Source organism: Pongo pygmaeus, chromosome 15 (genome assembly GCF_028885625.2).
Source record: "Pongo pygmaeus isolate AG05252 chromosome 15, NHGRI_mPonPyg2-v2.0_pri, whole genome shotgun sequence".
Taxonomy (NCBI): Eukaryota; Metazoa; Chordata; class Mammalia; order Primates; family Hominidae; genus Pongo; species Pongo pygmaeus.
In genome coordinates, this window is record NC_072388.2 from 58,072,053 (window position 1) to 58,098,822 (window position 26,770).

A 26,770-nucleotide genomic window follows, 5' to 3' on the forward strand; every position below is an offset into this window, starting at 1 on the left:
CTCACTCTGATTTTCAACTCCTTTTCTTTTAAATGCAAAACAGAAGGACTCAGCAGAACTACACCATAAAATGGTTTCTTCAACTCAGTGTGAAAAGGACACAGAACTAATTTTTTTTTTTTCTTATAAGCAGAGCTCTCCTCGGGATTATAGATGTTTTCACAGCCAGTTGGTTTTCATTAGTGGCAGTTTCAGCCCTCCCTATTGTTACTATTCCTTGGCCTTGCATGGCCACACAATGGTGTTTGGACTTAAATTGACTCAAGGGTCTCTAGTGTCCTGGAGTCTAAGGCTACCCAGTTGAGGCCCTGATGCTGCGAGTCGGTTTTTCCCTGTTGTATACTTTACCCATGCCAACTTAGCTAAATTGTTCCATTTAAGTAGGGGGAATTTTCTAACACGATATTCTGGGAACATGTTCATGAGGCAATGATTGTCCCAAGAGTGACAAAAACCATCTGAAGAAGTCTGCCAGGGCAAGGGCTGCTGTAACGGCGTAGGGGTTATAATGGCACCACAGCTCTGATGAGGTGATAGAACGGGCCTTATTTGTTAGCTTAAACAATTTTGCATTTTGCCTAGATGCTTTATTTGGGTTTGAGAACATGAAGAGAATGGTATTAGTACAGTAGGATTCCCAAATTTTTTCCTTCTCTTCCCTACTTAACGGCACATGAAATAACATTCAGTTTAAATAGCAAGGTGGATGGTTTTAACATAATCAGGTCCCAGATCTAGAGAAAAAGACAAGCCAGAGGCATCCTTGGTGGGGTGCCTCATCCAGCTTCACCTGGGGCTTCTCTTCTCCTTCGCTGCCTTTGAGTGCGCGCTTTCACTTGTTCAGCCCTCATCTTCATCTGCAAGCCCATGGGTGAGTGTGTGCTTTACACACCTTTGTGTCTTGAGGATTTCGGCTTATCATCTGGTTCTCCCAATGACTGTAATCACTGTTAAAATAAGGACCTCATCTTCTATTTCCTTCTTAGTACTCCCAGGCCTCATGGGTGTCATACACAGAGAGGAAACACTGGTGAAATAGTGGGTATGACAGTGCTTTGGAAAGTGATCATAATTACCATACTAAGCACTGTTTAATGGGTTCTTAGCTGCATATGACCATTAAGGATACAAAGGTACTGCTACTTTGTTTTTCTAGTATAAAAAAGTCTGCCTTGTAGAACGTACATATAGTTTATTGTGTTCTTTCTATGGCCAGGAACTTTGCTAAGCACTTTACGTGCATTCATTTGCTTAATCCTCATGTGCACACATACAAACACAATCCCTTTTTTTGGGGGGCGGGTGGGGCCTGGAGGGATGCAGTTATGTAGTTATTACTATCTTTGTTTTACAGATGAGGAAACTGAGGCTTTATAAAAAATTTTTTGCTCTAGTCACACTGACCAGGAAGTATCGGAGACAGGACTGGAGCCCAGCCTGTCTCACACCAAAGCCCCTGCTTCAAAAGTTGCATGTGACATATGTACATCTTGCTCTATATTTGTGTGTTTACATCTTTATCTCCAGTCCTAAGTATGATGCTTTTTCAAGAGCATAGACTAAAAGAACAAATCAAGTCATGTTAATATGCCACATTAGTTATAGGTTGTAAGGAAGTAAGATTTTAAAAATAAGTCCAGACCAGGCATGGTGGCTCACGCCTGTAATCCCAGCACTTTGGGAGGCTAAGGTGGGAGGATTACTTGAGGCCAGGAATTCAAGACCAACCTGGGCAGCATAGTGAGACCCCATTTCTATCAAAGAAAAGGAAAAGTCTGGGTCTGATGCTTACAAATTAAACAAAGGAGTGAGTCTCTTGTTGCAGCTAATAATGTGATCAAGATTTTTTCCCCTGGGTAAGACTATTGTTATATCTAATAAAAATACATTTTAACATTATATTTTATATCTTACAGTCAATACTTTGTTGTTCTGACAATCAAGACACATATTCCTGATTAAATTAGTAAATCATTTATGTTGATGGTACACAGAAAAAGAGAAAACAGATTTGTATTTTTGCTTAAATCCTTCCCTATGAGACATTAACTAGATAAGGAATATTTGCATAAAGAGTTTGAGATTAGCAATCAAGAGTCGTGGGTTTGTGGTTACTGTCGTTTTTTATGTTTGACCTTGGACAAATCACTTGGCCATTCTGGGCCCCAGTTTCTCCATCTATTAAAAAAATGCCTTAACTATGAAGTACTTGCAGATTTTACTTTGCATATTATCTGTTGCTCAACTTTTTAACAATAACATGTAGTTTCTAAACTTCTCAAAATCCATTCTTTACTTGATAGCAAATTTTAAACACTCCTGACATATAAACAGGTCAGAAACTTAATTCTGTCCTCCCGCCTGCAATTCATGGATCCTAAATGTGAAAGAAAACAATTGTGTATGGGTATTTTCCCTAATTCTAATCTTCCAATCCCTTGCTTAAGGAAACTAAATCATAGAACATAGCAGCTTTGTCCTCTGTGTCAGCAGAGCATTACAAAGCCCTGAAAGAATGTTAAAGCAGTTTTAAAGTCCTATTTTTAGGTGCAATATTGTCAGGAAATAAGCTTTCACTGAGAGATTTTGAGAAAAAAGTACTTGAAAATCAGCAGCTGGGGTAGCAAAATGAATTATGTTAAATTTTAATACTCAAACCAATATGGTTAATAACAAAATATTCTTTCTCCAGGTTGAAATTATCCAATGATGAAATCAAACGGGCAATTCTAACAATGGACGAACAGGAAGATCTGCCCAAAGACATGTTGGAACAGGTGAGCTACCAGATGTATCTCAGAGCAGAAGTGAAAAGCGACCATCAACAGGGAGAGGGATGTTGAGAACATCCGGTTGTTGCTAGTGGATCATTTCCTCATCTATGAATTGAGGAGGCTGAACCAAGTTCCCATGTGACTCTGTTAGGAAACTTAATGACCTTATTCTCTCATTGCCTCCCAAACTGATGGGTGAGAAAGAAGATCAAGTTTGTCAAATGCCTGGGACCCACAGCATCCCTCAAGCTGCAATTAAGTCATATACCTCAGTAAATCATATAAATCTAGCTCTAGAAGAAAATCTGTGTTTCACAGGAATATCGAGAATCTCACTAGCACTGTGAGATTGCAAACCATACTACAAAAACTGATTCATTACTAAACTCTAAATATAATTTGTGTCTTGGTCACCAGACCCACAACCATGAAAATGACCTTTAAACCCCTAACACTGTCATCTGTATCTAAATACACATATGTGTCACAAGGCAGGTTGTAAATGTCTTGGGGCTAAGTCTTAACCTCTGTACATTGTACAGCACCCTGTTGTGTCATAAATAGCAGTAAATTTAAATGCCAGGAGTAGCAAGAATGGGATTTACACCCAGTCAGTATACATCTTTGCCCATGGTATCTTGATATAATTTTTATTATCCATGACCAAGCAGCCAGTATTTCTATAGCATTTCTTTGTAGCCCCTCCAACTGGGGTCATGGGCTGTTTGGCATCTTTGTCTAGTTGTCCCCAAATAACAATGTTGTTGATCTCGCACATATTCTAGGGATTTTCACCTGTCTCTGCCCCCTGCCCCTTGGTCTGGGCCTTAACTTTTCTGTGCTCTGTGGTGATAGTCTCAGAATGCTATAAGATTGTTCCATCCTAATGTCTCATTGTTTTGGGGATGGGCTCACATTTTGAGTGGTTTTGGTCAATAAGTCCACGTTTGTTAGAGTCAGGTCTGCCTAAGGTCAGCTGTGGGCACAAGCAACTATGATTCTAGACTGAACTCCAGGTTGCATCTGTAGGTGTGCCCTGCTCCAAAAGCAGAGAATAAGGGTATTTTGTGTTGTTAACAGTAATCCTGAGTGGTGAAGTTGCTCTAGGTAGAGTGCCTGTCTGTCTGCAAGTGTGTTTTCCATGGTTCTCACTGATGTCCTCGAAGGTCTCACACACCATGCAGGGAGGAATGATGTTTGTAGAGTCACTCCCTAATGGACCTGCCCCCTCCCTGCAACCTCTGCGGCTGGAATAGTCCTGGGGGAAATCCCTCACATTTGCCATGGAAAAACTCTTCATGCTGTCCTTTAAAGGTTTTATTTAATTATCAAAATAGTTAATGATTATGTTCTCAAGTCTCTTGGGGTGCTCTGTGTATGAACAGTTTAAAAGTATGTCCTTAACCCAAAATTTATTTTGAGAGCATTTTCTAGCTCCTTCACATACCCTTCCCTCCCTTGCTGTAGACCAGTCACACAGAGTCTTTGCTCTGGGACAGTGGAGCTCTAGGCAGTGCTCTGCCTCTCCCAGGTGACCCTGCCTTTGAGTTGCTGCACCCAATGTGCTAACCCAAAGTGAAGGACTATGTGTAAAGCCACTTTAGTCCTCCTGCCTTCAGCTCCTATTGACAAGGTCGTATGTTTTAAAATTCCACAATATCTGTTTACTGTGGAATTGCATGCAGCAAAATTCCTCCTTGAGGGAAAGGATTTCAAAATCTTGCCAAAAGGGCCTGCAGTGCAAATAGAGTGTACTTCAAATAAATGCAAGAAAGAAAACCAGTCTACTGAAGCAGGATCTGGCCAAGTAGGATATTTTTTGACCTGGCCTGTCCTGATAATTCTGTGTGTGTCTTGCTCTCTGGTCATCTCCCACGCTCTTTCTTTTCCTCTCCATTTTACTATTTGTTCTTTACTTCCGTTTCCTCTATACAACACTCTTCCCAGACAAGTGTTGATGCCAGCATTTCCTTACTCCAATTTAGGATGTGCCTGGTGGCTGCTTTCATCCCCTCCTCTCTTGCTGCCTGCAGCTGCTGAGCTCTGATCTCAGATGAGAGCTATACGCTCTTCTTTCTTGGAACACATATCTTTGTCCTTATTCCCAGATATTTGCCTGACTCCCGATCCTCTCTTAAAACTACCCACGCAGTCCTTTACACAACTCTCCTTTGAGAGGGGACTGAGTTTTTGGTGTGGCTCCTACTGTGCGCTTTTAGGTAACAAAAGAGATGTAGTGACTGTGTTATTCTGAACAGGGGACAAGTGGGCTCAGCACAAGTTTGCAGGGAGAGAGGGGACTGAGCAAATTAGTGAAAGGATCCCTGAGGCTAGAACTCAGTTTCCTTGCCCAATGGGTAAAAATCCAAGCTGAGGGAGGCTGGGGTGATGCTTTCCTCTCTCTTTTTCTTCCCTTCTTCTTGCCTTCCTCCCTTACTTGCCTGCACTGAGAAAGAACAAGATACATCCTGAACAGTGTCACCGTTTGAACTCAGGAACAGAAATGCCTAGAAGCTATCAGGCCCCCAGACCTATGAACTCCCTGGCATCTACTTCTGTCTTCCCCCACTTCCATCCCATTAGGATGGAGGGGATGTCCCTTCCCTTCACTCTGGCCCCATTCCTTCCTTCTAGTCAGGACCCCAGCTGGATTGACTGCCCCCTTCTCTAGATCTGCAACCTCGCCCTCTCTACTCTCAGCTCATTCAAGTGTCAGCCTTTAGCACATAAACACACTCCTACATACAGCCTCTACACACATATACCACACATACACACCCTAAACACACACACCTACACACACAGTGTGCACACACCCCCTGCATGCCCACCCTCATGGACCTGCCCCTTACACACACACACACACGTCTTATGCACATGCCCCTCTCAAGACTCCACATCCCCATCTAGCTACTGTCTTCTCTCTGACGCAGCCAGAGCCTTGAAAGCCATCCACGCTCACTTTCTACCCACTCTGCTGCAGTGGGTACCACTCTGTCCTCCTCCCCTCCCTAGAGCTCTTCTTAGGGGCACTTGCAACTTCCCTGTTGCCGGAGCCAGGGGACACTGCGGGGCCCTCACTTTTCTTAGTTTCTTGGGGGTGTTGGCACCCATGGCTGCATGCTGAAATGCTGTCTTCCCATGGCCCTGTGAGCCATGCAGCCTCTCTGGCTGCATCTCCTTGGCCTCCTTTTGAAGGTTTTTCCTTTTCTTGTCCTGGCCCCTTGAATGCTGGTTCTCTTCAGCCCTGCTTTTTTTCTCTTGATGGCACCTCTCCTAATCTCACTGACACCCACGCCTTCAGTAACCTACCTGTTAAGCACATGTACCATAAAACCTAAAGTATAATAATAATAATAATAATAATAATAATAATAAAAGAAAAAAAAAGAAATTAATAAAACAGAACATAATTTGAATGCTGAAAAAAAAAAAAAAGAAAAAGAAAAAATATTCTGTATTTAATTATTAAAAAAAAAAAAAAAAAAAAAAACCAATGCCATGCTTCAGCTTCCAAACACATCTTCCTAGGGCTTCAGACCCATTTGTCCAACTGCCTACTAGAAATCATTACTTGGTTCCATGCAAACATTTTGAACATTAAACTCACCTTCTCCTCCCCATCCCGACCCACCCTACCTCCAGCCTTCTCTTCCTTCAATTCATGTTCCCTGTTACATTGTTGCCTAAGCCAGAAGCCCAGGCGTCATCTTTGACTCTTCCTCCCTCATATACCACAATCCATCAAGTCAGGCCAGTTCCATTTTAGTCTCATAAATAGCTCTAGAATCTGTCCACTAGCTCCACCCTCTCCAGGCCACCGTCATCTCTCACCTAGATTACTTACTATACCAATATCTAATCATGACCCCCTCTCATTTTTAATCTCTTCTAATTCTTTTTCCATCCTGCAAGCATGGTGATTTTTTAAAAAAGTGTAAACTCACTCTCCTACATGAGATTTTTAAGGTATGTCCCAGTGCCCTCAAAGACAGGACTTCTTATAAGGCCTTGCTACTCCCTACCTTTGCCTACCCTGCCCTGCCCTCTCCCACTGATGTTACCACTGCCCTTCCACCTGCATAAGTGCTGTACTGCCCGTTCCAGACCCCGGCACATAGTATACACTCTGCCTGGAATGTATTCCAGCCTCACACAACACCTGCCTGTAATTCCAATTCCCTCTCTCTGCTGATGACATCCAGACTAACTGCCTTTTCTGAGGTCCCTCGGTTAAATCCAACAAACATTTGAAAACCTACTAAATGGATCATCTAATTCCAGCATCAAATTCTGGGGAGAGCCTCAAAGTCAAGAAGGTCAATGTTTAAAAAAAAAAAAAGTTAAGGGCATTTGATCGAGAAAACAGCATGAGTCCGCAGGTCTTGCATACACATCCAAAACGTGTGTACCTTGAAAGGAAATCAGACACGTACAGAATCACTGTTTCAGTTTTAAATATTGTTACTATATCTTCCACATCCCATGCTCATTTCTTCCTTCAAAATAAAATACGAAATTAAAAACATCAAATCCCACTGTGTTCCTCTCACCCAGCTCTACATGGAAGGGGGAAAAAAAAAGATTGAATTAGATAAACCAGAAAAATAAGAAAATGGAATGGAAACTACAAATGGAATTATTCATTCCAGCACGATGTAACAGAAAAAGGCATAGAGCTGGGAGTCAGGAGACCTAGGTTCTATTTCTAATCACTACCCAAACTTGCTTTGTAATCCTGGGTGAGTGGCTTACTCTCCCTGACCCTCAGTTGTATCATCTTCTGATGAGAGCATTGACTCTCTAAGGTCCTTCTAGTGGTCTGTGAAAAAGAGGTTCCAGTAGAGAACTCCCACAATTCTGATTTGAGAGGCAGTAGAGAACAGAAAGGTGCCAGGAATGAATCTTATACCCATTTAACTACTTTCAAGTAAAAATGAAAAGATTTAATCATTTCTATTGTATCTTAACCTGTGAGCAGAGCTTATACATTCAACAAGAGTTAACATTTTATCTTGGGACAAATTAACTGAAAGGGTGAAAAATTACTACATGGATTTAAGTGATAAACCTCAGTTATAATATTCATGTGTACTTTTCAGCTCTTGAAATTTGTTCCTGAAAAAAGTGACATTGACCTATTGGAGGAACATAAACACGAACTGGATCGGATGGCCAAGGCTGATAGGTTCCTTTTTGAGATGAGCCGGTGAGTTTGAAAATGCTTGGAATGTGAAGATGTCCCTTCCCTTTCTAAGCTTCATGAATTTTCAATTCATGTTGAATTGTTTGGGCTAATTAACCTGGCTTAACTTGAAAGCTTTTTCATTCTAAAAATCTTCTCAAGTCTGAGTGATGTGGAATTTGATTGTTCTGTTTATGTCAGTTCTTGCCTATGGATGAGCCAGGGTGAGGGTTTTTTTCTAATTATCTCTATTTCTGGGCCCCTTTGGCCTTATCAAGTAATAACTTTTCTTGATTCCAGTCAGTATCATTCTCCTCACCAGTTTGATTTCTTGGGATACTGTCTCATACTTCCAAGTAGCTTAGCATGGCAAGGTGGTTGTAAAACAGAAAAAAAAGAAAATATGTATATATATATATGGACAGACTCTGACAATATCAGCCTCAAGCCCACATAACTGAACAACCAGGGCCTAGATGTCAGATCATGACACATGCAGACATCACTAATCAATCATGGCACTCTTCCCACGGAGCCTTGGCAAGCTCTCTGAACCCTTCTCCAGAAAGCCTTGAGGCAGCCACAGCTTCGTAATTGAGTTTGGCATATGAGCTAAGTCGATCTGCTATCTCAGGCCTAGAAAATGGATTCCGCATTAGAGAAGGACCAGTGGTCCTGAAACTCTCAGTGAACCTCAGGGCACAGCTTTCTCCTTTAGGGGAGCAGAGAGGGTGCTCACTGTGAAGACAGGGAGGTTTGCAGATGGGAGTGAGGAGAGGACAATGTGGGAAGCGGATGTTGGAGACCAGTTTTTACTTTGGAAAGTAAAATGGAAAGTTAAGAAATTTGGAATTTGGGAGAAGTGTAGGGAACTGTCCTTTATTTGCAGTAGGGTGTTCTTTACATTTTCATTCCCTTTTATCTCTTCTATGCTCAAAAGAGTTCCTGGGACTCTGAGGGAAGAGAGATGGGCTTCAGTCAACAGCAGCAGCAGCAGGCTCCCACTTTCTTTTAGCAGTTGCCTTGATTGGCGCTAAGGACTCTGCTGCAGTTGGCCAAATAGCCCCTGTAGGTCAGACCAAAATGGGCTCTCCAGGCAAAGCTGGCTTAATGTCTTGTGTTCCTGTCCATGAGAACAACTAATGTATGTGTGTCAGGGGAGTGGGTGGGTATTGGGGGAGGTGCTTCTAGGTACCTCCACTTCCATATCTGTTATTAAGTGAACCTAGATATATTAAATGAATATCAATTAGTACATGTTTGCTCTTACAGAATTAATCACTATCAGCAAAGGTTGCAATCGCTGTACTTCAAAAAGAAGTTTGCAGAGCGTGTGGCAGAAGTGAAACCTAAAGTGGAAGGTAAAGTCAAGCTGCCTAGATTGGAAATGATGTTCATCATTACAACCCATTTAAAAGTGCAATCCAAGTGTATATAGTAAACAAGATCCCCTTGGTGATTTTTTTATTTTTTGTGACGGAGTCTTGCGCAGTTGCCCAGGCTGGAGTGCAGTGGCGCGATCTTGGCTCACTGCAAGCTCCGCCTCCTGGGTTCATGCCATTCTCCTGCCTCAGCTTCCTGGGTAGCTGGGACTACAGGTGCCCGCCACCACGCCTGGCTAATTTTTTGTACTTTTAGTAGAGACGGGGTTTCACTGTGTTAGCCAGGATGGTCTCGATCTCCTGACCTCGTGATCTGCCCACCTCGGCCTCCCAAAGTGCTGGGATTACAGGCGTGAGCCACTGCGCCTGGCCTGGTGATTTTTTATTTTTTGGCTCAAAATCTTTTAAAATTCTGAGGGTTGATTACTTAAGGTCAGTGCTTGATGCACTGCCCTAGTCTCGGAGCTCACAGCACGCCTCCTGGGCTCCTCTACAGGGTTGGGCTTTTGACTACCAGGGTGTTGGTGAGGAGTTAATCTCACTGCCAGTAGCATTAAACCTGTAATTAGCTTCCTCACAACAGAGCCTTAGTAGATTTTTTAAAGGGAAGATTTGAGGCTGTTGTATGGTTTGATTTTTAAAACTTGTAAATGTTTGAAATGTGGGCAAGGCAACTGAAGAGCACAGCCACGGAACGCAGGCTGGAATCAGGCATCTGCCTAAGCTCTGATCCCTGTTATGACACCTGCAAGCTATAACATGTAACACATTTAACTAGTTTTCTGTCAGTGGAATTGATCAATACTCCTGTTAACCTGACTCACACCAGACAAGTAAGTGTTTGTAAAGAAATCTTGGAGATGGGATTGCTATTCTAGATATTCCTCAGTGCTTATGACTGATGAGTCAGCCAAGAAAGGCCTGAGAAAGGATAGGATTTTGCAGCTGTCTATGGGTGTTGGTAACAACTTGAGTTGGCTCTCCCTTGTTCTTTGCTTCTGGTGTAAGCGTTTTGAAAGTGCTCTCAGTAACCCAATAACTCAGTCTTATATCTTCATTATCTGTTATTGAGTGTGTGAATTTAGAATGGGTATCACTGAAACATCTTGATTTCAAACAACGAAACACTTGGTAATCATGTTTTTATGTGTTTTGTTTTGAAGCAATTCGTTCTGGCTCAGAAGAGGTGTTTAGGAGTGGTGCCCTCAAGCAGTTGCTGGAGGTGGTTTTGGCATTTGGAAATTATATGAATAAAGGTCAAAGAGGGAATGCATATGGATTCAAGATATCTAGCCTAAACAAAATTGCTGACACAAAATCCAGCATCGACAAGTAAGTATGAGATCTTCCAACACTTGAGGGAGCCAGGTGTGTAGGTCCAGGCTCAGATTTATGCCTCTCTGGTCCTCCTCAGCCTTCATGACACTGCATTCTTCAGCTGGAACTTCTCTTTCTCACTACTTTCTTCCCTTCTCTGACGCTGACTCTTCTCTAAACCTCTCTCATGACCGCAGGCATCTCCCACATTCCTGTTGGACCAATTATCCTTCATCCATTTTTGGTCCACAGGAACATCATCTGTTTTAAGTTTTGCTGTTGTTTTTGTTTTGTCCTGCCTTTTTTAAAAATTATTTTTTTGTAAACTTTTTATTATAATATACTAAGACGAGGTCAGTCATCACAAATGTTGGGCTTGATGATTTTTCACAAATTAAACACACCTGCATAACCAGCACCCAGATCAAGGACAGAATGTTACCAGCACTTGACATCTCCCCATGACCCCTCTACAGGAAACTGTGTTCCACAGAAAAGAAGAAAACTGATAGTTTGTGTTAGAATATGAAGCTTTTGGGGTTTTTAGGTTATGTTTTTATTTATACAGTGGAGGTAGCAACTATATTAAAAACTTATGTATAAATGCATTTTGGCTATTGATACTTAGTTGCTCATTGTAGGTCTCATTAAAATGCTTCCTAGGAAGTGTTCAATGCTGCATTTTAGGTGAACAGATTCTCATTAAAGACACCAAGACGTGAAAACGTTCTTGTGTCATTAACAGGGTAGGGTCATTAGGCATATTAACTTGAGTTTCCTTGAGAGCTTTGTTTCTCTGAGGTTCTCACTGACTTCAAAGGAACTTGCACAATTGTTTCTAAGGTAAGCTTCTTCATACCCAAATTCTTTTTAGAAATATGGGCTGTTCACCCTAATTATTTCTAACTAATAGGGGCTTTTACCCTATATTTTCTATAGGGTTCGTGAAGCATAGTATTCTGGCAACCTTAAATCCATACAAGAAGAAATAAGCAATGTGTTAATTTATTGTTTTTGCATCGTGTAGAGATAGATTAATGAAGAGCAGCTGTTGTTATAGCCCTGCCACCTTATTTTTAATGTAAACACTTGATCCTTTTCAGAGCACTTTCACATTTGATTGTCCCACTAGCCTGTGAAGTACACAAGCCAAATAACTGTTGTCACCTGTTGTCAGGTAAGAAACTGACTCAGGGTCAAGTGGCTCATTCAGCTTGCCTGTGGTTACAACAAGCAAGGTATTCGGGCTTACAGGTATTTGACACCTGTGTTGTTGGTCCATCCACAGCTCTATTAGCAACAGAAGGATCTTATTTGGAGGCTGTAGTAGGGAATGGCAGATCTTATTTGTGTCTAAAGAGCCAGGTACCTTTTTAAGAAAGGGCATTCTCTTCAACTGTACACACATAAAAGCAATCACCCATCCCCAATACTTACCAATAACCTGGCACTTACATGATTATCTGCTTATTTACTGAGGTTACTACAGAATTTATATAAAGTACAAGCCTTTTCAAAACAATCTGCAGCTATTTCTGATCTTTCTTTTTCCTCTTTTTTTTCTGCCTTTAATATTTGGTCCCCAAATGCAGCGCCCACGCCTTATACACCTGCACGCCTAGCAAAGTGCTTTGCCTGTAAGCCGCCACCCATGAACGTTGTTCAGTTGAATCTAATCAGATAGTGTAGGTGGTGGGACAGTCAGCAGGAAGGGTGCATTCACTCAGCATTGAAGGCTCAGTTACTGGTAATGAGCAGGGAAGAATCAAATGTGTGGCTGTTGTTGTTCCTTTTAAGAATTTGCATTTAGTCAAATGAGGTATTATTTGGACTGCAAACAAATGAAGATCAGACGTGGTTTTAAACCTTTCTATAGCAAGAAAGATGTGTATGGTTAATGAAATTAATTGAAGTGTCTCTCAATAGCAAAGCGTTTCTTCTAAAAAGTGAAAAAAAATAGCCTCACTCTTTCTTGTGATGGTGGCTGGCATTTTGCTCACTCCTTGTACCCCTTAGGTAAGAATCACATGGGCAGACGACAGGTAGGTTCTGTGAAGAGCAAAATTGAAATAGAGGCTGGGTGCAGTGGCTCACACCTGTAATCCCAGCACTTTGGGAGGTCAAGGCCGGAGGATCATGAGGTCAGGAGATGGAGACCATCCTGGCTAACACGGTGAAACCTCGTCTCTACTACAAATAGAAAAAGTTATCCAGGCGTAGTGTCATGCGCTTGTAGTCCCAGCTACTCAGGAGGCTGGAGCAGGAGAATCGCTTGAACCCAGAAGGCAGAGGTTGCAGTGAGCCAAGATCACACCACTGCACTCCAGCCTGGGTGACAGAGCGAGACTCCATTTCAAAAGAGAAAAAAAAAAAAAATGAAATGGAAGGATGCAACTGAACATATGAAAAATAAGTGGCCAAAATTGTTGGCCACTGTTTTGCTTTGGTGGGCAATTGTTTTCTAATTATTGAGAGACTGAGAGTGAGAAAAATAAGGATTTATAGGATTGCATTGTTTCTATGAAATGCAAGGGTAAAGAAAATTGTTTGAAAACTCTGATTCATTTTGGTTAGAGGTGAGTTGGAGTACTGGGGTTTAGCATTGTGAATTAGCAAACTGCCTAAATTATGGAAATGTGTTTTAAAGGAATGTATTTTTACCCTCCTAATTCTAACTTCAACAGATAAGTAGTTCTTGATCCTGGCTGCTTGATAAAATCAACAGACAGTTTTAAAGAATGCCCATGCCTGACTCCACCTCATTCCAATTAAATGAATCTCTGGGGTTAGCCCAGGCATCTGGAGTCCAGGTGATTGTAATGTGTAGCAGTCAGTGACAATGGGATCAGACCAACACAGTGTTGCCTAATAGATACTGTTATCCTACGTGCTGGCCTTTTCCATCCAGGTCAGTCCGAGTTCAGCCCTGTCACCACCAGAGAGGGAGCTGGCACAACCAACTGTTTTAACTACTAAGAGTTATGCAGTTAGGAGCTGAAGTGTTGCTAAATTAGGAAGTGGATTCAGGGCTGCAAGGATATCACATGGTGGCAGTTATGGCCCACTTCCAGGTTCAGCCCTGAGAAAGGGGGCTTTCTAACTTTCTGACCACCCTTTGGGTGAAACCTTATTAAAAACTATCAATAGGCCAGACACAGTGGCTCACACCTATAATCCCAGCACTTTGGGAGGCCGAGGCGGGGTGGATCACCTGAGGTCAGGAGTTGGAGACCAACCTGACCAACATGGTGAAACCCTGTCTCTACTGAAAATACGAAAATTAGCTGGGCATGGTGGCTGGCGCCTGTAATCCCAGCTACTCGGGAGGCTGAGGCAGGATAATCACTTGAACCCAGGAAGCGGAGGTTGCAGTGAGCTGAGATTGCACCACTGCACTCCAGCATGGGCAACAGAGACTCCATCTCGAAAAAAAAAAAAAAAAAAGTATCTATAATTGTCATCAGTGAGTTGCTGCTCTGTACTTTAGACTTAAGAATAGCTGCCCTTTTCAGCGGAATAAACATCCCTCACTCTCCACCCCACCCCACTCCACTCCACTCCACTCCACCCAAGCCTACTAGTTACAAACCTGCAGGGCACACCCCATTTTAGGGTGGATCCACTGGGAAGGTAAACTTGAGCTTATCTCCACTGGCAGTGGTTCAGATTCACTTAGATCACCCATCACATTACCCAGATTTTGAAAGATGCTCATTATGGGCCAAAAATGTAATTCTTACCTTTTTAGAAATTGTGTGCTTCTTTTTGACATATATCTATGTAATCCCCATGGAGGCTCTCCCATTATTCCTGTCTCTTGAGAATCATGACCCTCCAAATTTTGAAGTTAATGCAGGTAATACAGCATTATTGTGGGTTCTACCATTTGAGCATATAAATCATATGCAGATATTAACTATTCATATATTTATGTAGTTTAAATGAAAATAATTTGAATGTTTAATACTCTTCCCTTCTTCAATTGTAGAAACATTACCCTTTTGCACTATCTCATCACTATTGTGGAAAATAAGTACCCTAGTGTTCTCAATCTAAATGAAGAATTGCGAGATATTCCTCAAGCTGCGAAAGTAAAGTAAGTACTTACAGTGAGTGTTAGTTTCTTAAATCACTTGGATTGTGTGTTAGCCATTGAGGTAGTTTGCACTGCATGAAGTCAGTCCTTCTATTTGTTTTCCCCTGAACATTGTATGAAATAAAGTTTGAATCTCATCCAAATCACTCAAATGTATTACAGGGTTTTGAATATATGTTTGTTCTAGCTTCTTTGGAATACTGCATGCAATTTTTAATTTTCATACTTTTAAAGGGCAGGTGTTTTCAATACAAGTAGGAGCACCTTAGTTAAATAAAGATGCATGGCTAAGCAAATAGAAGACCTAAGTGTCAGAACACTGCTAATAATTTTCACATATGCACACATACTCCCAGAAACCAAGGCGGCTCTTTAATGGGAAGCAGTCTTTATGCAAATGAAGAAACTAAAAATAAAATGGAAAGTTGCCAAACTTTTACCACAAACTTCACACCATGTTTCAGAGACTGAGAAGCAGGCAATTTTCCTTGCTGTTTTTTCCTCCCTCTTTTGGCTCTTTTTTAAAAACATAAACTGCATCTTTTTGCAGTGAATTTGAAAAGTATAATGAGCAGGCTTATTTTTTCCCTCTGTTCATGGAATCTGGTGGAAATATACTATATAAGGCATGAAATTAAATGAAGTATTGGTGAGTTTCTTTATATGTTGTAAATTATCTGGGAGAATTAAGTTTCAATCTCTAATGTTTAAAAGCCATGAAATAGAAAGTGTTGTGTATGGGAGAAGCCCAAGAACCTTTCTCTATTAAAAAAAAGATGAAAATAAAAACTAGTTAATACAACTTTAAGAAAAATCATTTTTGATTTCAACTTAAGCCATTACCTTGTAATATTCATATTATTGGGGCCTTAGTGAAAAGCAGAACACTGATTATACAGAGTACAATGTGAACATGATTGCAGATGAACTTGTTTTCTTTGTTTTCAAAGGGAGCCAAGTATGGCAAGAGATTTATTTCTACATGGAGTAATTTGCTGAAGTGAGATTTTTTTGAGTTTAAAACATAAAATATTTTTTTACAGATGGAAGATATTTCTATTCTGCTATTTTTAACCTGTAAAATATACCTGCTGGCTACAGAAAACAAACATAATTTTATACCTACATTTCATGAGTTTAAAATACTGTTGTCTTTCTTTGAGATCTGGGCATGGAAGGGAATTTTAAACATTTAAATTAAACTAGTATGGACTTCCAAGCATGAAATATTTAAACCCATCTTATATTTAATATGTGTAAGTTACATGTTGATTGCTAAAACATTGCTATTTACAACAGCATGACTGAGCTGGACAAAGAAATAAGTACCTTGAGAAGTGGCTTGAAAGCAGTAGAGACAGTGAGTATTTTTGTTGTTGTTGTTCTAATTCCTGGTCTCTTCACTATCCCTAGTGCTGGTGGTTTTCAGCAGATGAGTTGTCTTGGCATGTGGTATGCCCAGGATAAACATTTATTGATTAAAAAATAAGAACCACCACCACAAGAAGCAAAGGCAGGTTATGTTCAGCCTGGCAACTTGATTGCAGGCAGCAGGGGTCGTGGGTGAGTCACTGCAGCAGGAACTGGAAACTGGACCTAGCGTGCCACCAATTTATCTGTAAGGCAGGATTCATCAGGATGAGTGGGCTGGGCTAGATGATCTTCAGGGACGCTCTCAGTTTCCAAATGCTGCTAATATATGGTGTTCACTTTCAGTAGAGCAATAGAACTTCTCTGTTGTTTTTGACTTGATCCTTTGGGGAGTATTTACTAAGCAGACACTGTAGTACATGCTCTAGCTGAGGGTCACAATGACTCAGAATCCTTGTCCTCCAGGTGTTGCAATAATCGAGCAGCCACTTCCCTCAGCCTGGGCGCATCCAGATAAGCAAGAGTGATTAAAGAGGTGCCTTAAGGAAGGCAGCGGGTTGAGGGTGCTTTGGAGGCATGAGGAACAATTAGCCCCTATTAGAGGAAGCTTCTCTTTTGGAAAAGAAGTTGTTTGAGCTATGGCTTAAGAGGGTGGGGTAAACTTAGGTGCATAGAGGGAGGTTATCCCAGGCATACAAGACAACCTGGGCCCAGGCCTCTGAGGAAGGAAAACCAGTCAGGCTGGCAGACTGGACCTGGTAGGATGAAACGTGCCTGTTGGCGCAATGCCCTGCGGGTACTCTGCAGATGCAGCTGCCAGCGAGAGAGGGGCTGGGATGAGAACAGGCTGGCAGAGTAGCGTCCCTGGTGACTGTGCTCAGAGCAGACATAGCTCGGGCCTGCTCTGGGTGAAGGAGACGGATTTGCAGGCAGCTTGGAAAGGTGCCTCTCATAAGTATCTTTCAGATCATTTATCAGTAATGCTGTGAGAAACTTTCCCTTCTTTTCTTTTTTTAATCACAAAACTGCCATAGAAAGTAGTTGAATTAATTAAAGACATACCTCTAATAAAAATTAAAGTCACAATGTCTAATTTTTTGTTTTCAATAAATTAAGGAGCATGTGAGGTTTTTTTTTCCTTTTTTTTTTTTTTAAATGTAGGGAGTAGGGGGCAGTATTAAAAAAAAAAATCTACTGATTGAACTTTTTCTCCCAGCCCCAGAGGGTCCATGGTCATTATGATGGCCCTAAAGCCTGGCTCTGACCCCTGCTTCTGAGCCAGGTCAGAGCAAGGCCTGGGGTGGGGGCTTCTGGGGAAATTTTGTGTTGTTGCTTTATTAAAGGATAGTTTTGCTGAAATCACTCTATCCCTTGGGTCATATACACTGTACCACACTTTTTATAGGAGAGGGGCTATAGAAGCCTCCCTTACCCTTGGAGGTGATATAGTATTGTAAGAAAATAGTGGGGGGCAGAGCTTCGCCTGGCCAAATATGTGTGTTCTAATTGTGCTTTACACAAATTATATTGTTTGAAGGTATCAAAGATGAATATTTATGAAATTATACATTAATGAAACACTTTCAAATGCCTTTCCCTTCCCCACACTGAACAGATACACTCACTTTCCAGGCTAAAGTACTGGAATCATGGCAATTTCTTCCAATCAGTGCCAGCTCCATAATTGATGAGTTTTCACTTGTTATTTCATTTGAATGTAGTGATGATGTGGATATTGCCCTCTTACAAAAAAAAAAAAATCAATAAACTGAGGCCCAGAGCAACATGGCACGGTTAAGAACCAAATCAGTGGTAGAGCTGAGTCAGAACCCATAAACTGTGACGACTACGCTCCTGCTTGTGAAGATCTCTGCCAGTGCAAGAAAATAAGGGAAAATCCAGTTTAAGTCAATTGGTATACAACATAGTTATTACCAAGACTCTGGAGTCAGGCAGGCCTGAGTTCAAATTCTGGCTCTGTCACTGGTCAGCACTACTTCAGGGCAAGTAATATATCCCTCCAAACCTTAATTTATGTGTTTGTATAATGGGAATAGTGATCCCTCACTTATAGGGATGTTGTGAGCTTTAAATAAGAATGTGCATCTGGCAATGATTAAATTAACTATTAACGTTAGATTTGAATCATCTGCATTCATTGCTGTGATAATGGGGAATATGGATAATTAACAAGAGACTAATTCCCCTACAGGCCTGTTCACATAAACCAATATGGTATAGACAAGAGAAAAATGGTAGAAGATTATGGTGCCAAATGCTACAGCCAAAATTCTACTGACCCCATATCCCACAGTTTAAGAAGTAAATAGACTTGGCTGAGAGGGAAAGAAAAAAATCAAGGCACCAGAATTCTAAGCATGGAATATTGACAAGCAGAGTCTCGTTTTCACTCACAAATCCTTAGAATTCAGTTTGCCCCCATTATTTGTTTAACTTACTTCTATTAAGTTTATCCAAATGCAAATCTGCTTGCTTCCTAAAGCCTGAAAGAGAAATCACATAGATCAAGTGCTTAGATTGTTGGTAAACTGCTGTTCGCAAATATGCATGTGCACATGGGCATGGCCTTGGCATGGGGGGAGGAAGGGCAGGGGCACTAGAGTACAACAAAATGTTTTAGAACAAGTTTTGATGTGTTTGCCATTCTGATTTATTAAATTTGAGGCATGTGAAATATGAGACAAGGTGTGTCTCATGTCTGTATTTGAAGCCTGCATTGACATTATTCATTTCCTGTGTTTAAGGAGCTGGAATATCAGAAGTCTCAGCCCCCACATCCCGGAGATAAGTTTGTGTCTGTTGTCAGCCAGTTCATCACAGTAGCCAGCTTCAGCTTCTCTGATGTTGAAGACCTTCTAGCAGAAGCTAAAGACCTGGTAAGTTTCCCCCTTGTGCACTGAGTGTTGTTTGACCGGGCTGGGCTTCAGTGTGATACTTTCAGTTATTATTCTGTACGGGAAATAGCAGGAGTGAGATCCAAACTTCGTGGTGCAGGAAATAAAGTAGTAGATAATTACTTTCCAGATTCCATTGTTTTGTATAACATAGGTGTATTTTCATTTCCAAGACTGTGATTAATCTCAACACACCCTTTTTGTCTGACTGGCCTATCTTGCCTTTAGGTTAGCAAGACCTTGAAGGCTCTGAATGGTATCAGACCAGCAAATACTTTGACAGTTTTCTCTTGGTTGAAATTGGCTTGAAGTACTTATCTCTGGGAACCAGAAAAGAGTAGATGATGAAAACCAGGGGCAGAATCAAATGTGCAATCAGGTGTTACTAAAGCCATGTGCCTAAATTACCTCTATGTTGTAATATGCTCATCTGAGATACAGCCTTGGAGGACAGGATACTACCTGTATAAATCTCCAGCAGAACTTGCTAAAAGAGATGTATTTTAATTTACAGTCTCGTTACAAGAGGTATTTTTTTTTTAGTAAGACATTTATTTTTATGATTTCTGCTATTTCACATTTTGTGTTCCCTTAGAAGAGAAATTTTTGTTGGTTAACAACCACGACCTCTTAGCTCCTCAGCTTCACCTCACTCCTATCTCAGGTTGTTTCCTCTTCCAAAATGCATTCACATTCATATACAAGACATGTACACAGTCTCTCTTTTTCTCTCCTCTTCTCGTCCTTTATAAATGATATTAACATTCTTCCCCACCCCATTGCTTCTTTTACTCTACCCATCTCTCAGTTGCCACAACACTCTTTTACTTGAGTCTTTTGTTTCGAAACTTTTCTCTGGTCACCTGTTTGGTTGTAGGTATGGATGATTGTTTATGTAAATGTACACACATACCAGTTAAAGTTCAGAAGTAGGCTGTTCACATGCATTAGCTAATCTCAGCATTAAACCTTCTCTCTAACCTTATAAAATAAATGGCAATATATGTTCAAATGGCTGCTGTCAGAGGTCCAACCTCTGATATCCCACAGTGGAAATCGGTCAACTGATGTCAGCAACCACCATTCAGACCTCCACTGTGAAAGCCCCCATCCATGTTTTATGTATGCCTCACCACTTTAGAGTTTGTGCTTCAGAAAGGAAGAGACTCCCCCTGTTCTGATATCCCATCTGAGCAATATAGCACCTACTTCATCAAGGGGCTCCAACATTTTTGTGTGTGAACTGGCTGTTGTCAGCTTGTTCATCACAGTAGCCAGCGTCACGCTTCTCTGATGTTGAAGATCTTCTAGCAGAACATAAAGACTTGGTAAATTTCCCCCTTGCACACTGACTGGGGTGTGTGTGTGTGTAGGGGGTGGAGCTTTAATCTGGGCCCGGTTTTCTTTAGATTTCTAAGATTTTGATATACATGACGTCATGATCACTAGAATTACTTGATAAAAAGATCACTCGGGATGGCTTGAAGTACGTGCACTTGAATGTTTTAGAAATCCAATTGTAGACTGTCTGTTGCTATTTTGTTCATACCAGAACTTTTATAAGTTAGCGTATAAAACCATGGAGCAAGCTAGAGCACTATATATGGCGTCTGAAGAATGTTATGTTTTTGCCCAAAGAACTCGTTTCTAATAGAATATTTCCAAATAAGTAAAACATTGAAAACAACTCCTCAGTGAAGACAGAAATGGTAAAAAGGACACTTTTATTACAAGTTTAAAGATATGAAATAGTAACTAAAATATATATAAATATAAGCCAATACTTGTTTTATTTAAAAATAAATGTTGAAAATATTTAAGGTAGATAGTATGAGAGATCAGAAGAACCTAACAATGTAACAAAGGCAAGTAAAGCAATAAAAATAAAACCAATTATAAGCTGTTTGGGGGCACTGCATAAACACAGCATGGTCTAAATATGAAGAAAACTTAAAATCTGGAAAATGTTAAGTAGTTGATTGGGCGTAGGGAAAAATGTATTTGACTTTGAAGCTAGGAACACTATCCTTAGTAGCTTAGGAGTAATAGCATTAGATCCTTACAGAAGGAAGTATAATTTTAACAAACAATTTGACATTGAATATTATTTGGGTAGTTATAATAATGCTAAGACTGTTGAAAACATACAAGAGACTGGGCATACTATTGTTACTGTATACATATATTTTTATCTAACTTTAAAAATTTCTTGGTATTTTGCATTTTGGCCATTTGAAAAGACAGACACTGGAGCATGGTGGAATGTACCTATAGTCCCAGCTACTCAGGAGGCTGTGGCAGGAGGCTCACTTGTGCCTAGGTGTTTGGGTCCAGCCTGGGCAATGTAACATTGCAATACCCCATATCTTTTAAAAAAAAAAAAATTTTTTTTAAAGATTGGCGTTGAAAGGGGTTCTAAAGCAAAGAATTTGGAATAAAATTGTATTCTCAGTCATACACTTTGGGTTGCATTAAAGATTCCATACTCAATTGCTGTTTTCTCATTGAGACCCTGAAAATATCTGAACAATAGCAGCATTATTTATGATTGGGAAAAGCAGCTAAGAGGCACTGGCTCCCATTTGCTTTCTATATTGACCATATGGCACCAGTAAATGATATTAAACTACTTCAAAGGAAAGTTAAAAGTACAGGTTTCCCTCCCCCTGCTGAGTTTGCTATTAGTTTTATGTCTAGGGTGCTGTGCCCTACAATATTTTGTTTTTACTACTGTTAATAAAAAGTCATAGGAGGTCATCATACATGTTAAGCTCAAATGAGGTAGACAGGAATAAATGGTTTCAAAAGCTGAGGAGTATTACAATTTTTACTTTAGAAATGATTAATAGACATGTTCAGCAGCTGAAGATAAATATAGGCTCACTAAAATCCATCAGTTATATTTGACTCAGCTGGGTGCAGCAGCACATGCCTATAGTCCCAGCTACTCCTGAGGCTTAAGAGGAAGGATTGCCCAGGACTTTGAGGCTGTATTTTGCTGTGATCATACCTTTGAATAGCCACCAAACTCCAGCCTGGGTAACATGTAAGACCCCATCTATTTGGAAAAAAAAAAAAAAAAAAACTAATAACATATGCATTCCAGCCTGGGCAACATGTAAGACCCCATCTCAAAACAAAAAGATGCCGGGTGTGGTGGCTCACACCTGTAATCCCAGCACTTTGGGAGGCCAAGCTGGGCAGATCACCTGAGGTCAGGAGTTTGAGACCAGCCTGGCCAACATGGTAAAATCCTGACTCTACTAAAAATACAAAAATTAACCAGGCATGGTGGTATGTGCCTGTAATCCCAGCTACTTGGGAGGTTGAGGCTGGAGAATCGCTTGAACCCAAGAGGCAGAGGTTGCAGTGAGCTGGGATCATGCCACTGCACTCCAGCCTGGGTGATGGTGAAACTCCATCTCCAAAAAACATAAATAAAAATAAATGAGCAAACAAAACTTATGTTTGACTCAATCTGGGCTTTAGTCTTTCTAAAGTTATTTATATTTGATTATGGAATTCTCATGAAACATTGACTTCTTAAAACTGTCTTTTTCCTAGTTTACTAAAGCAGTGAAGCACTTTGGGGAAGAGGCTGGCAAAATACAACCAGATGAGTTCTTTGGCATTTTTGATCAATTTCTTCAAGCTGTGTCAGAAGCCAAACAAGAAAACGAAAATATGAGAAAGAAAAAGGAGGAAGAAGAACGTCGAGCTCGCATGGAAGCTCAGGTAAGAGGATGATTAATTGATCAATTCCACCTCCTAGAAGTTCTATGGCTGCAGCCCAGTCAAAGGTATTTAGAGAGCACTCTGATCTGGCAGGAAGGAAGGCTTCAATGTACTCTCTAGAATGCTGTGGGACTTTACATTGGTGGTGTTTCTCTTGGGCTATTTAACAGTGTATATTCAAAGCCTTAAAAAAAAAAAAATCTATCCACATCCTTTGCTCTGGAATTCCATTTCTTAACAATTATTTTAAAGAAATAATCATAAATTTACACAAAAAAAGGCAGCATTCTTTATAATAGCACCAAGCTAAAGACAACCTAAATGTTTACCAATAGGGCATGAGTTCTAAATGATATAACAGCTATATAATGGAATATTTATGCAGTCCTTAAAAGACATGTATTCAAAGAATAATGATACAGAAAAGTTTACAAAGTGATTGCTACATGAAATCTTTTTCTGTTTTTTTTTTTAAGATGTGTTAATACATATAGAAAATAATAGTGGTGTGATAAACCTCTAAAAAGTTCACAGTAGTAGAATTAAAGATGTTTCCCCCACCTTCCTTTTATCTGAATTATCCAAATTGTCTACAATGTGTATGTATTAGTTGGCTTTTAATAACAGTAACTGTTGTGTATCAGGTTTCAGGCTTCCACAGTAGACACAAGCTAAGCCTTTGATATAAGGAAAATGGCCTGATGACCATTTGCTTTAGTTATTTGGGTTCTATGTAATAGTGATACCTTTTTTAAATTTTCAGTAGCAAAAACACAGATTGCCTCAATTGCTCTTATTTTAACTAGAATATCATGCAGTGTACCTAGAATCTAGGTGGTGAGGTTCTAACCACAAGGGAGTGGTTGTTTTCTGTTGTCCATTGCTCCTACAATGGAGACCCCATGTTCCAATTACCCCTTTCTTGTGATATCCAAAGGGGTTATAGGATGAGCATAGCTTGGTGTCTGGAGCATTACCATATTTCACGGAATGCACCTCTACTGAAAACAAAATGCAACATTTTGACATGTCTCGAAGAGGTTATTTCTTCCCATTTGCAGCTCAAAGAACAACGTGAAAAGGAACGTAAAATGAGAAAAGCTAAAGAGAATAGTGAAGAAAGCGGAGAGTTTGATGACCTTGTTTCAGCTTTACGCTCAGGAGAAGTGTTTGACAAAGACCTTTCTAAACTGAAACGGAATCGCAAACGCATTACCAACCAGATGACTGACAGCAGCAGAGAGAGACCAATCACAAAACTTAATTTCTAATTTTCCATGAATACTTTTTTTAGAAAGCTCATTAGCGGCCCTGTAAAGTGACTAGAACGTTTCATTACACTGCCTTGCAATCCAAACAGTGGCAATTTTTTCCTTCATCTGTGAGTGAATGCGTGAATGTGTGTGTATGTAAATGTATGTGTATATATATTAAAAAATGTATATAGATGTCTGAGTGTTGTCTGGAGACCTATACGTATGGTTAAAAAGATTTATGTTAATGTATGTGCTCCGAAACCTTTCGTGTATGCATTCACATTGAGTGTGGCTCATTTTCTTTCCCTGAACACCATGACTGTTGAGAAGCACAATACTATCTCCTGAAAGAGATGACAGAGACATTCCCTAGATTCAAAGGCAAAACAGAAGAAAAAAACAAAAACAAAAAAAGCTTGCAAAATATTTTATGGTTTCCAAGCTTGATATCCTTTGAAATTATTTTCATTGATGGAACTGGAGTTGGAAAAATATAGATTTAAAATGGTTTTTGATAGCGGACATTGTGATGTTGATGTATCACATCAGTAATAGGACCAGCTTCGAATTTCTGACATTGGTGTGGGGATACAGTCTGTAAATGTTTATTGAGAACATCTTGCACACAATTTGAATTATGTAGAATGTCAATCAGAATTTTTTGTATATTTAAAAGTTGGACATCAATTTTTTCCCCTGATTTCATCAAGTTATCTCTGCCAAGTGCTCTTGATAATTTCTTCAGATTTTTGGAAAAAAACACTATATAAATGCAATCCATGCTTTTTTTAAAGAACAACATTGCCGGAGTATGCTTGTTCTAACAATATAGATATATAAACCTTAAAAATATCTCACCCAAGACTTAAAGGAATAATTCTCTGAAGGGATAAAGATTACTAAAAAAAAAAAAATTAATGGGGTGCCTTTTTGCTATAGTTTCTATTTTCTGTTTTGTAGGACAAGCTGCATTTTCTGTAAACATAGGTCTGGACTAAAGGATACATAAAGAATGCACAAAATGTCAACATCAGCAGAGATGCCCAGATCTATTTATCTCTAAGTATATTTGAAGTGATTGCTGTTTATATGTTGTCATTTTAAAATTGTGTGTCGGTAAAGCTACCTGTAAAATTTCAGTCCAAAAAGTAAAGCTCTCAGGGAGACATGAATAAAAACAATGAACATTAGAAAATAAAATATAGATGCTTACCATTAACCTACCAACTCTTAATATCCTTAAATTATGTGATATATAAAGAGGACTGTTACTTTTTTACTTTTTTTTTTTTTTTTTGGCTTTGCTTTATTTATTTGTAGTTGGGGGCTAATGTTTTCTCTTTTCTTTCTATCAATGCTGTTGTGGTTGGGTTTCCTGTGGAGAGAGTAGTTTGTCCTGTTGCACTAGAACATTATTTACTCACTAAATTGAGTTTTTCAGTCAATTAACAAATATTTATTAAGTTCCTACTATGTACCAGGCATAGTAGGGCTACAATGGTAAGCAAGACAGAGTCCCTGCCCCCAAAGAGTTTATATTCTAATGGGGATATTAAGGGATGAATAGAATACCAGTGTGTGCACTGTACAGGAATCATACTATTTAAAAATAATTTGTATAAACTATAATGCTTAGCACAGATGGCGAGGTATCTGCGCTATGTGAAAGCTGTGAAATAGTGCTCTAAGAGTTGTCAAGAGCTGTGGTTTTACATCTTTTCCTCATTGCAAATTTAGTGACTTTCTACACACTATATGGAAATAAATGACTAGCAAATAAAACAGTCATAAATACAAAGCAGAGGTTGCACTCCCCCAATCCCGAGTTAACCCAGGTCTGCAATAACACCATGTTAAAGGTGCAGATAGAGACTTGGCTCAAAAAGGCTTGGAGATGAGGAAGATTGGAATATAATGATGGTATTGTCTGTTCCTTAACTAAAGTGCCTCTATGTATATTCTTTTCTATTTGTAGCAGGATAAATTTGGTCTGGCTCAGTTTTGGAACTGTATTTTCAAAATGGCTTTGTCTTTAAGGAATAGACAGGTGGAGGGAAAGTCACATAAAGGAGCAAGTTTGTGTAGCTGTCCCTCTTGCCCCTTTTAATCATCCTCCTTTGATATGGCCATCCTGGTGGGCCTCCTTTGCCATTTCCATTTTTGGTTTCTTTCCCCGAAAACTGTGTGCAGGTAATTCCATGTGCCATTGTTGAAAAGAAAAAAACAAAACAAAACAAAAAAACTACTTTTTAGATTGGTGCTGGTGTAAGTAGCCACTTTTCTCTCTTGGGTGTGTATTTTAAACTTTTTTTGTTTGTTTTTTTAAATTAATGCCAAAAAGAAAATGCATAATTTGTAAACTTAATTATATGTCTTGTATCTTATTAGCTTAGTAGTTGGAACCACTTAGTCTTTAGGTGCAAGACTGTTGTTAGATAGTACTGAGGAAAAAAAATGTATGTGTTATGAGACTGTACATTTTTTTAAAAATAGCAATATGCAATAAAGAGATGAATTCATTGGGTGTACATATATGCTTTCTATGAATTATTAAAACAGTGTCATCAAACTTCTTTGCAGTTTCCACCACTGAATTTCAATTTTGCAAATTGTTCACTGAATCAGAAATATATACCTGTTTTTAAACTTGTACTTACTGGACCTAGAAGAATATAGTTTTCTATTATGGCAGCATTCAGTATGTTCAGGTTATCATATGCCACCTCTTTCTATACTTGG

General features: G+C 39.8%; 1 protein-coding gene across 4 annotated transcripts in view; it reads left to right on the forward strand.

Moving 5' to 3' along the window:
• Nucleotides 1-26,561, forward strand: part of DAAM1 (dishevelled associated activator of morphogenesis 1) — a 180,867-nt gene extending 154,306 nt beyond the window's left edge. For all 4 annotated transcript variants that reach the window (XM_054448143.2, XM_054448145.2, XM_054448144.2 and 1 more), the window contains 9 exons: nucleotides 2,693-2,777; nucleotides 7,877-7,983; nucleotides 9,232-9,320; nucleotides 10,505-10,673; nucleotides 14,647-14,754; nucleotides 16,054-16,114; nucleotides 18,891-19,022; nucleotides 22,605-22,775; nucleotides 23,837-26,561. In XM_054448143.2, coding sequence (XP_054304118.1) covers nucleotides 2,693-2,777; nucleotides 7,877-7,983; nucleotides 9,232-9,320; nucleotides 10,505-10,673; nucleotides 14,647-14,754; nucleotides 16,054-16,114; nucleotides 18,891-19,022; nucleotides 22,605-22,775; nucleotides 23,837-24,046 — 1,132 coding nt within the window. In that variant the 3' untranslated portion in view covers nucleotides 24,047-26,561. The remainder of the gene's footprint in view (nucleotides 1-2,692; nucleotides 2,778-7,876; nucleotides 7,984-9,231; nucleotides 9,321-10,504; nucleotides 10,674-14,646; nucleotides 14,755-16,053; nucleotides 16,115-18,890; nucleotides 19,023-22,604; nucleotides 22,776-23,836) is intronic.
• The last annotated feature ends 209 nt before the right edge of the window (nucleotides 26,562-26,770 follow it).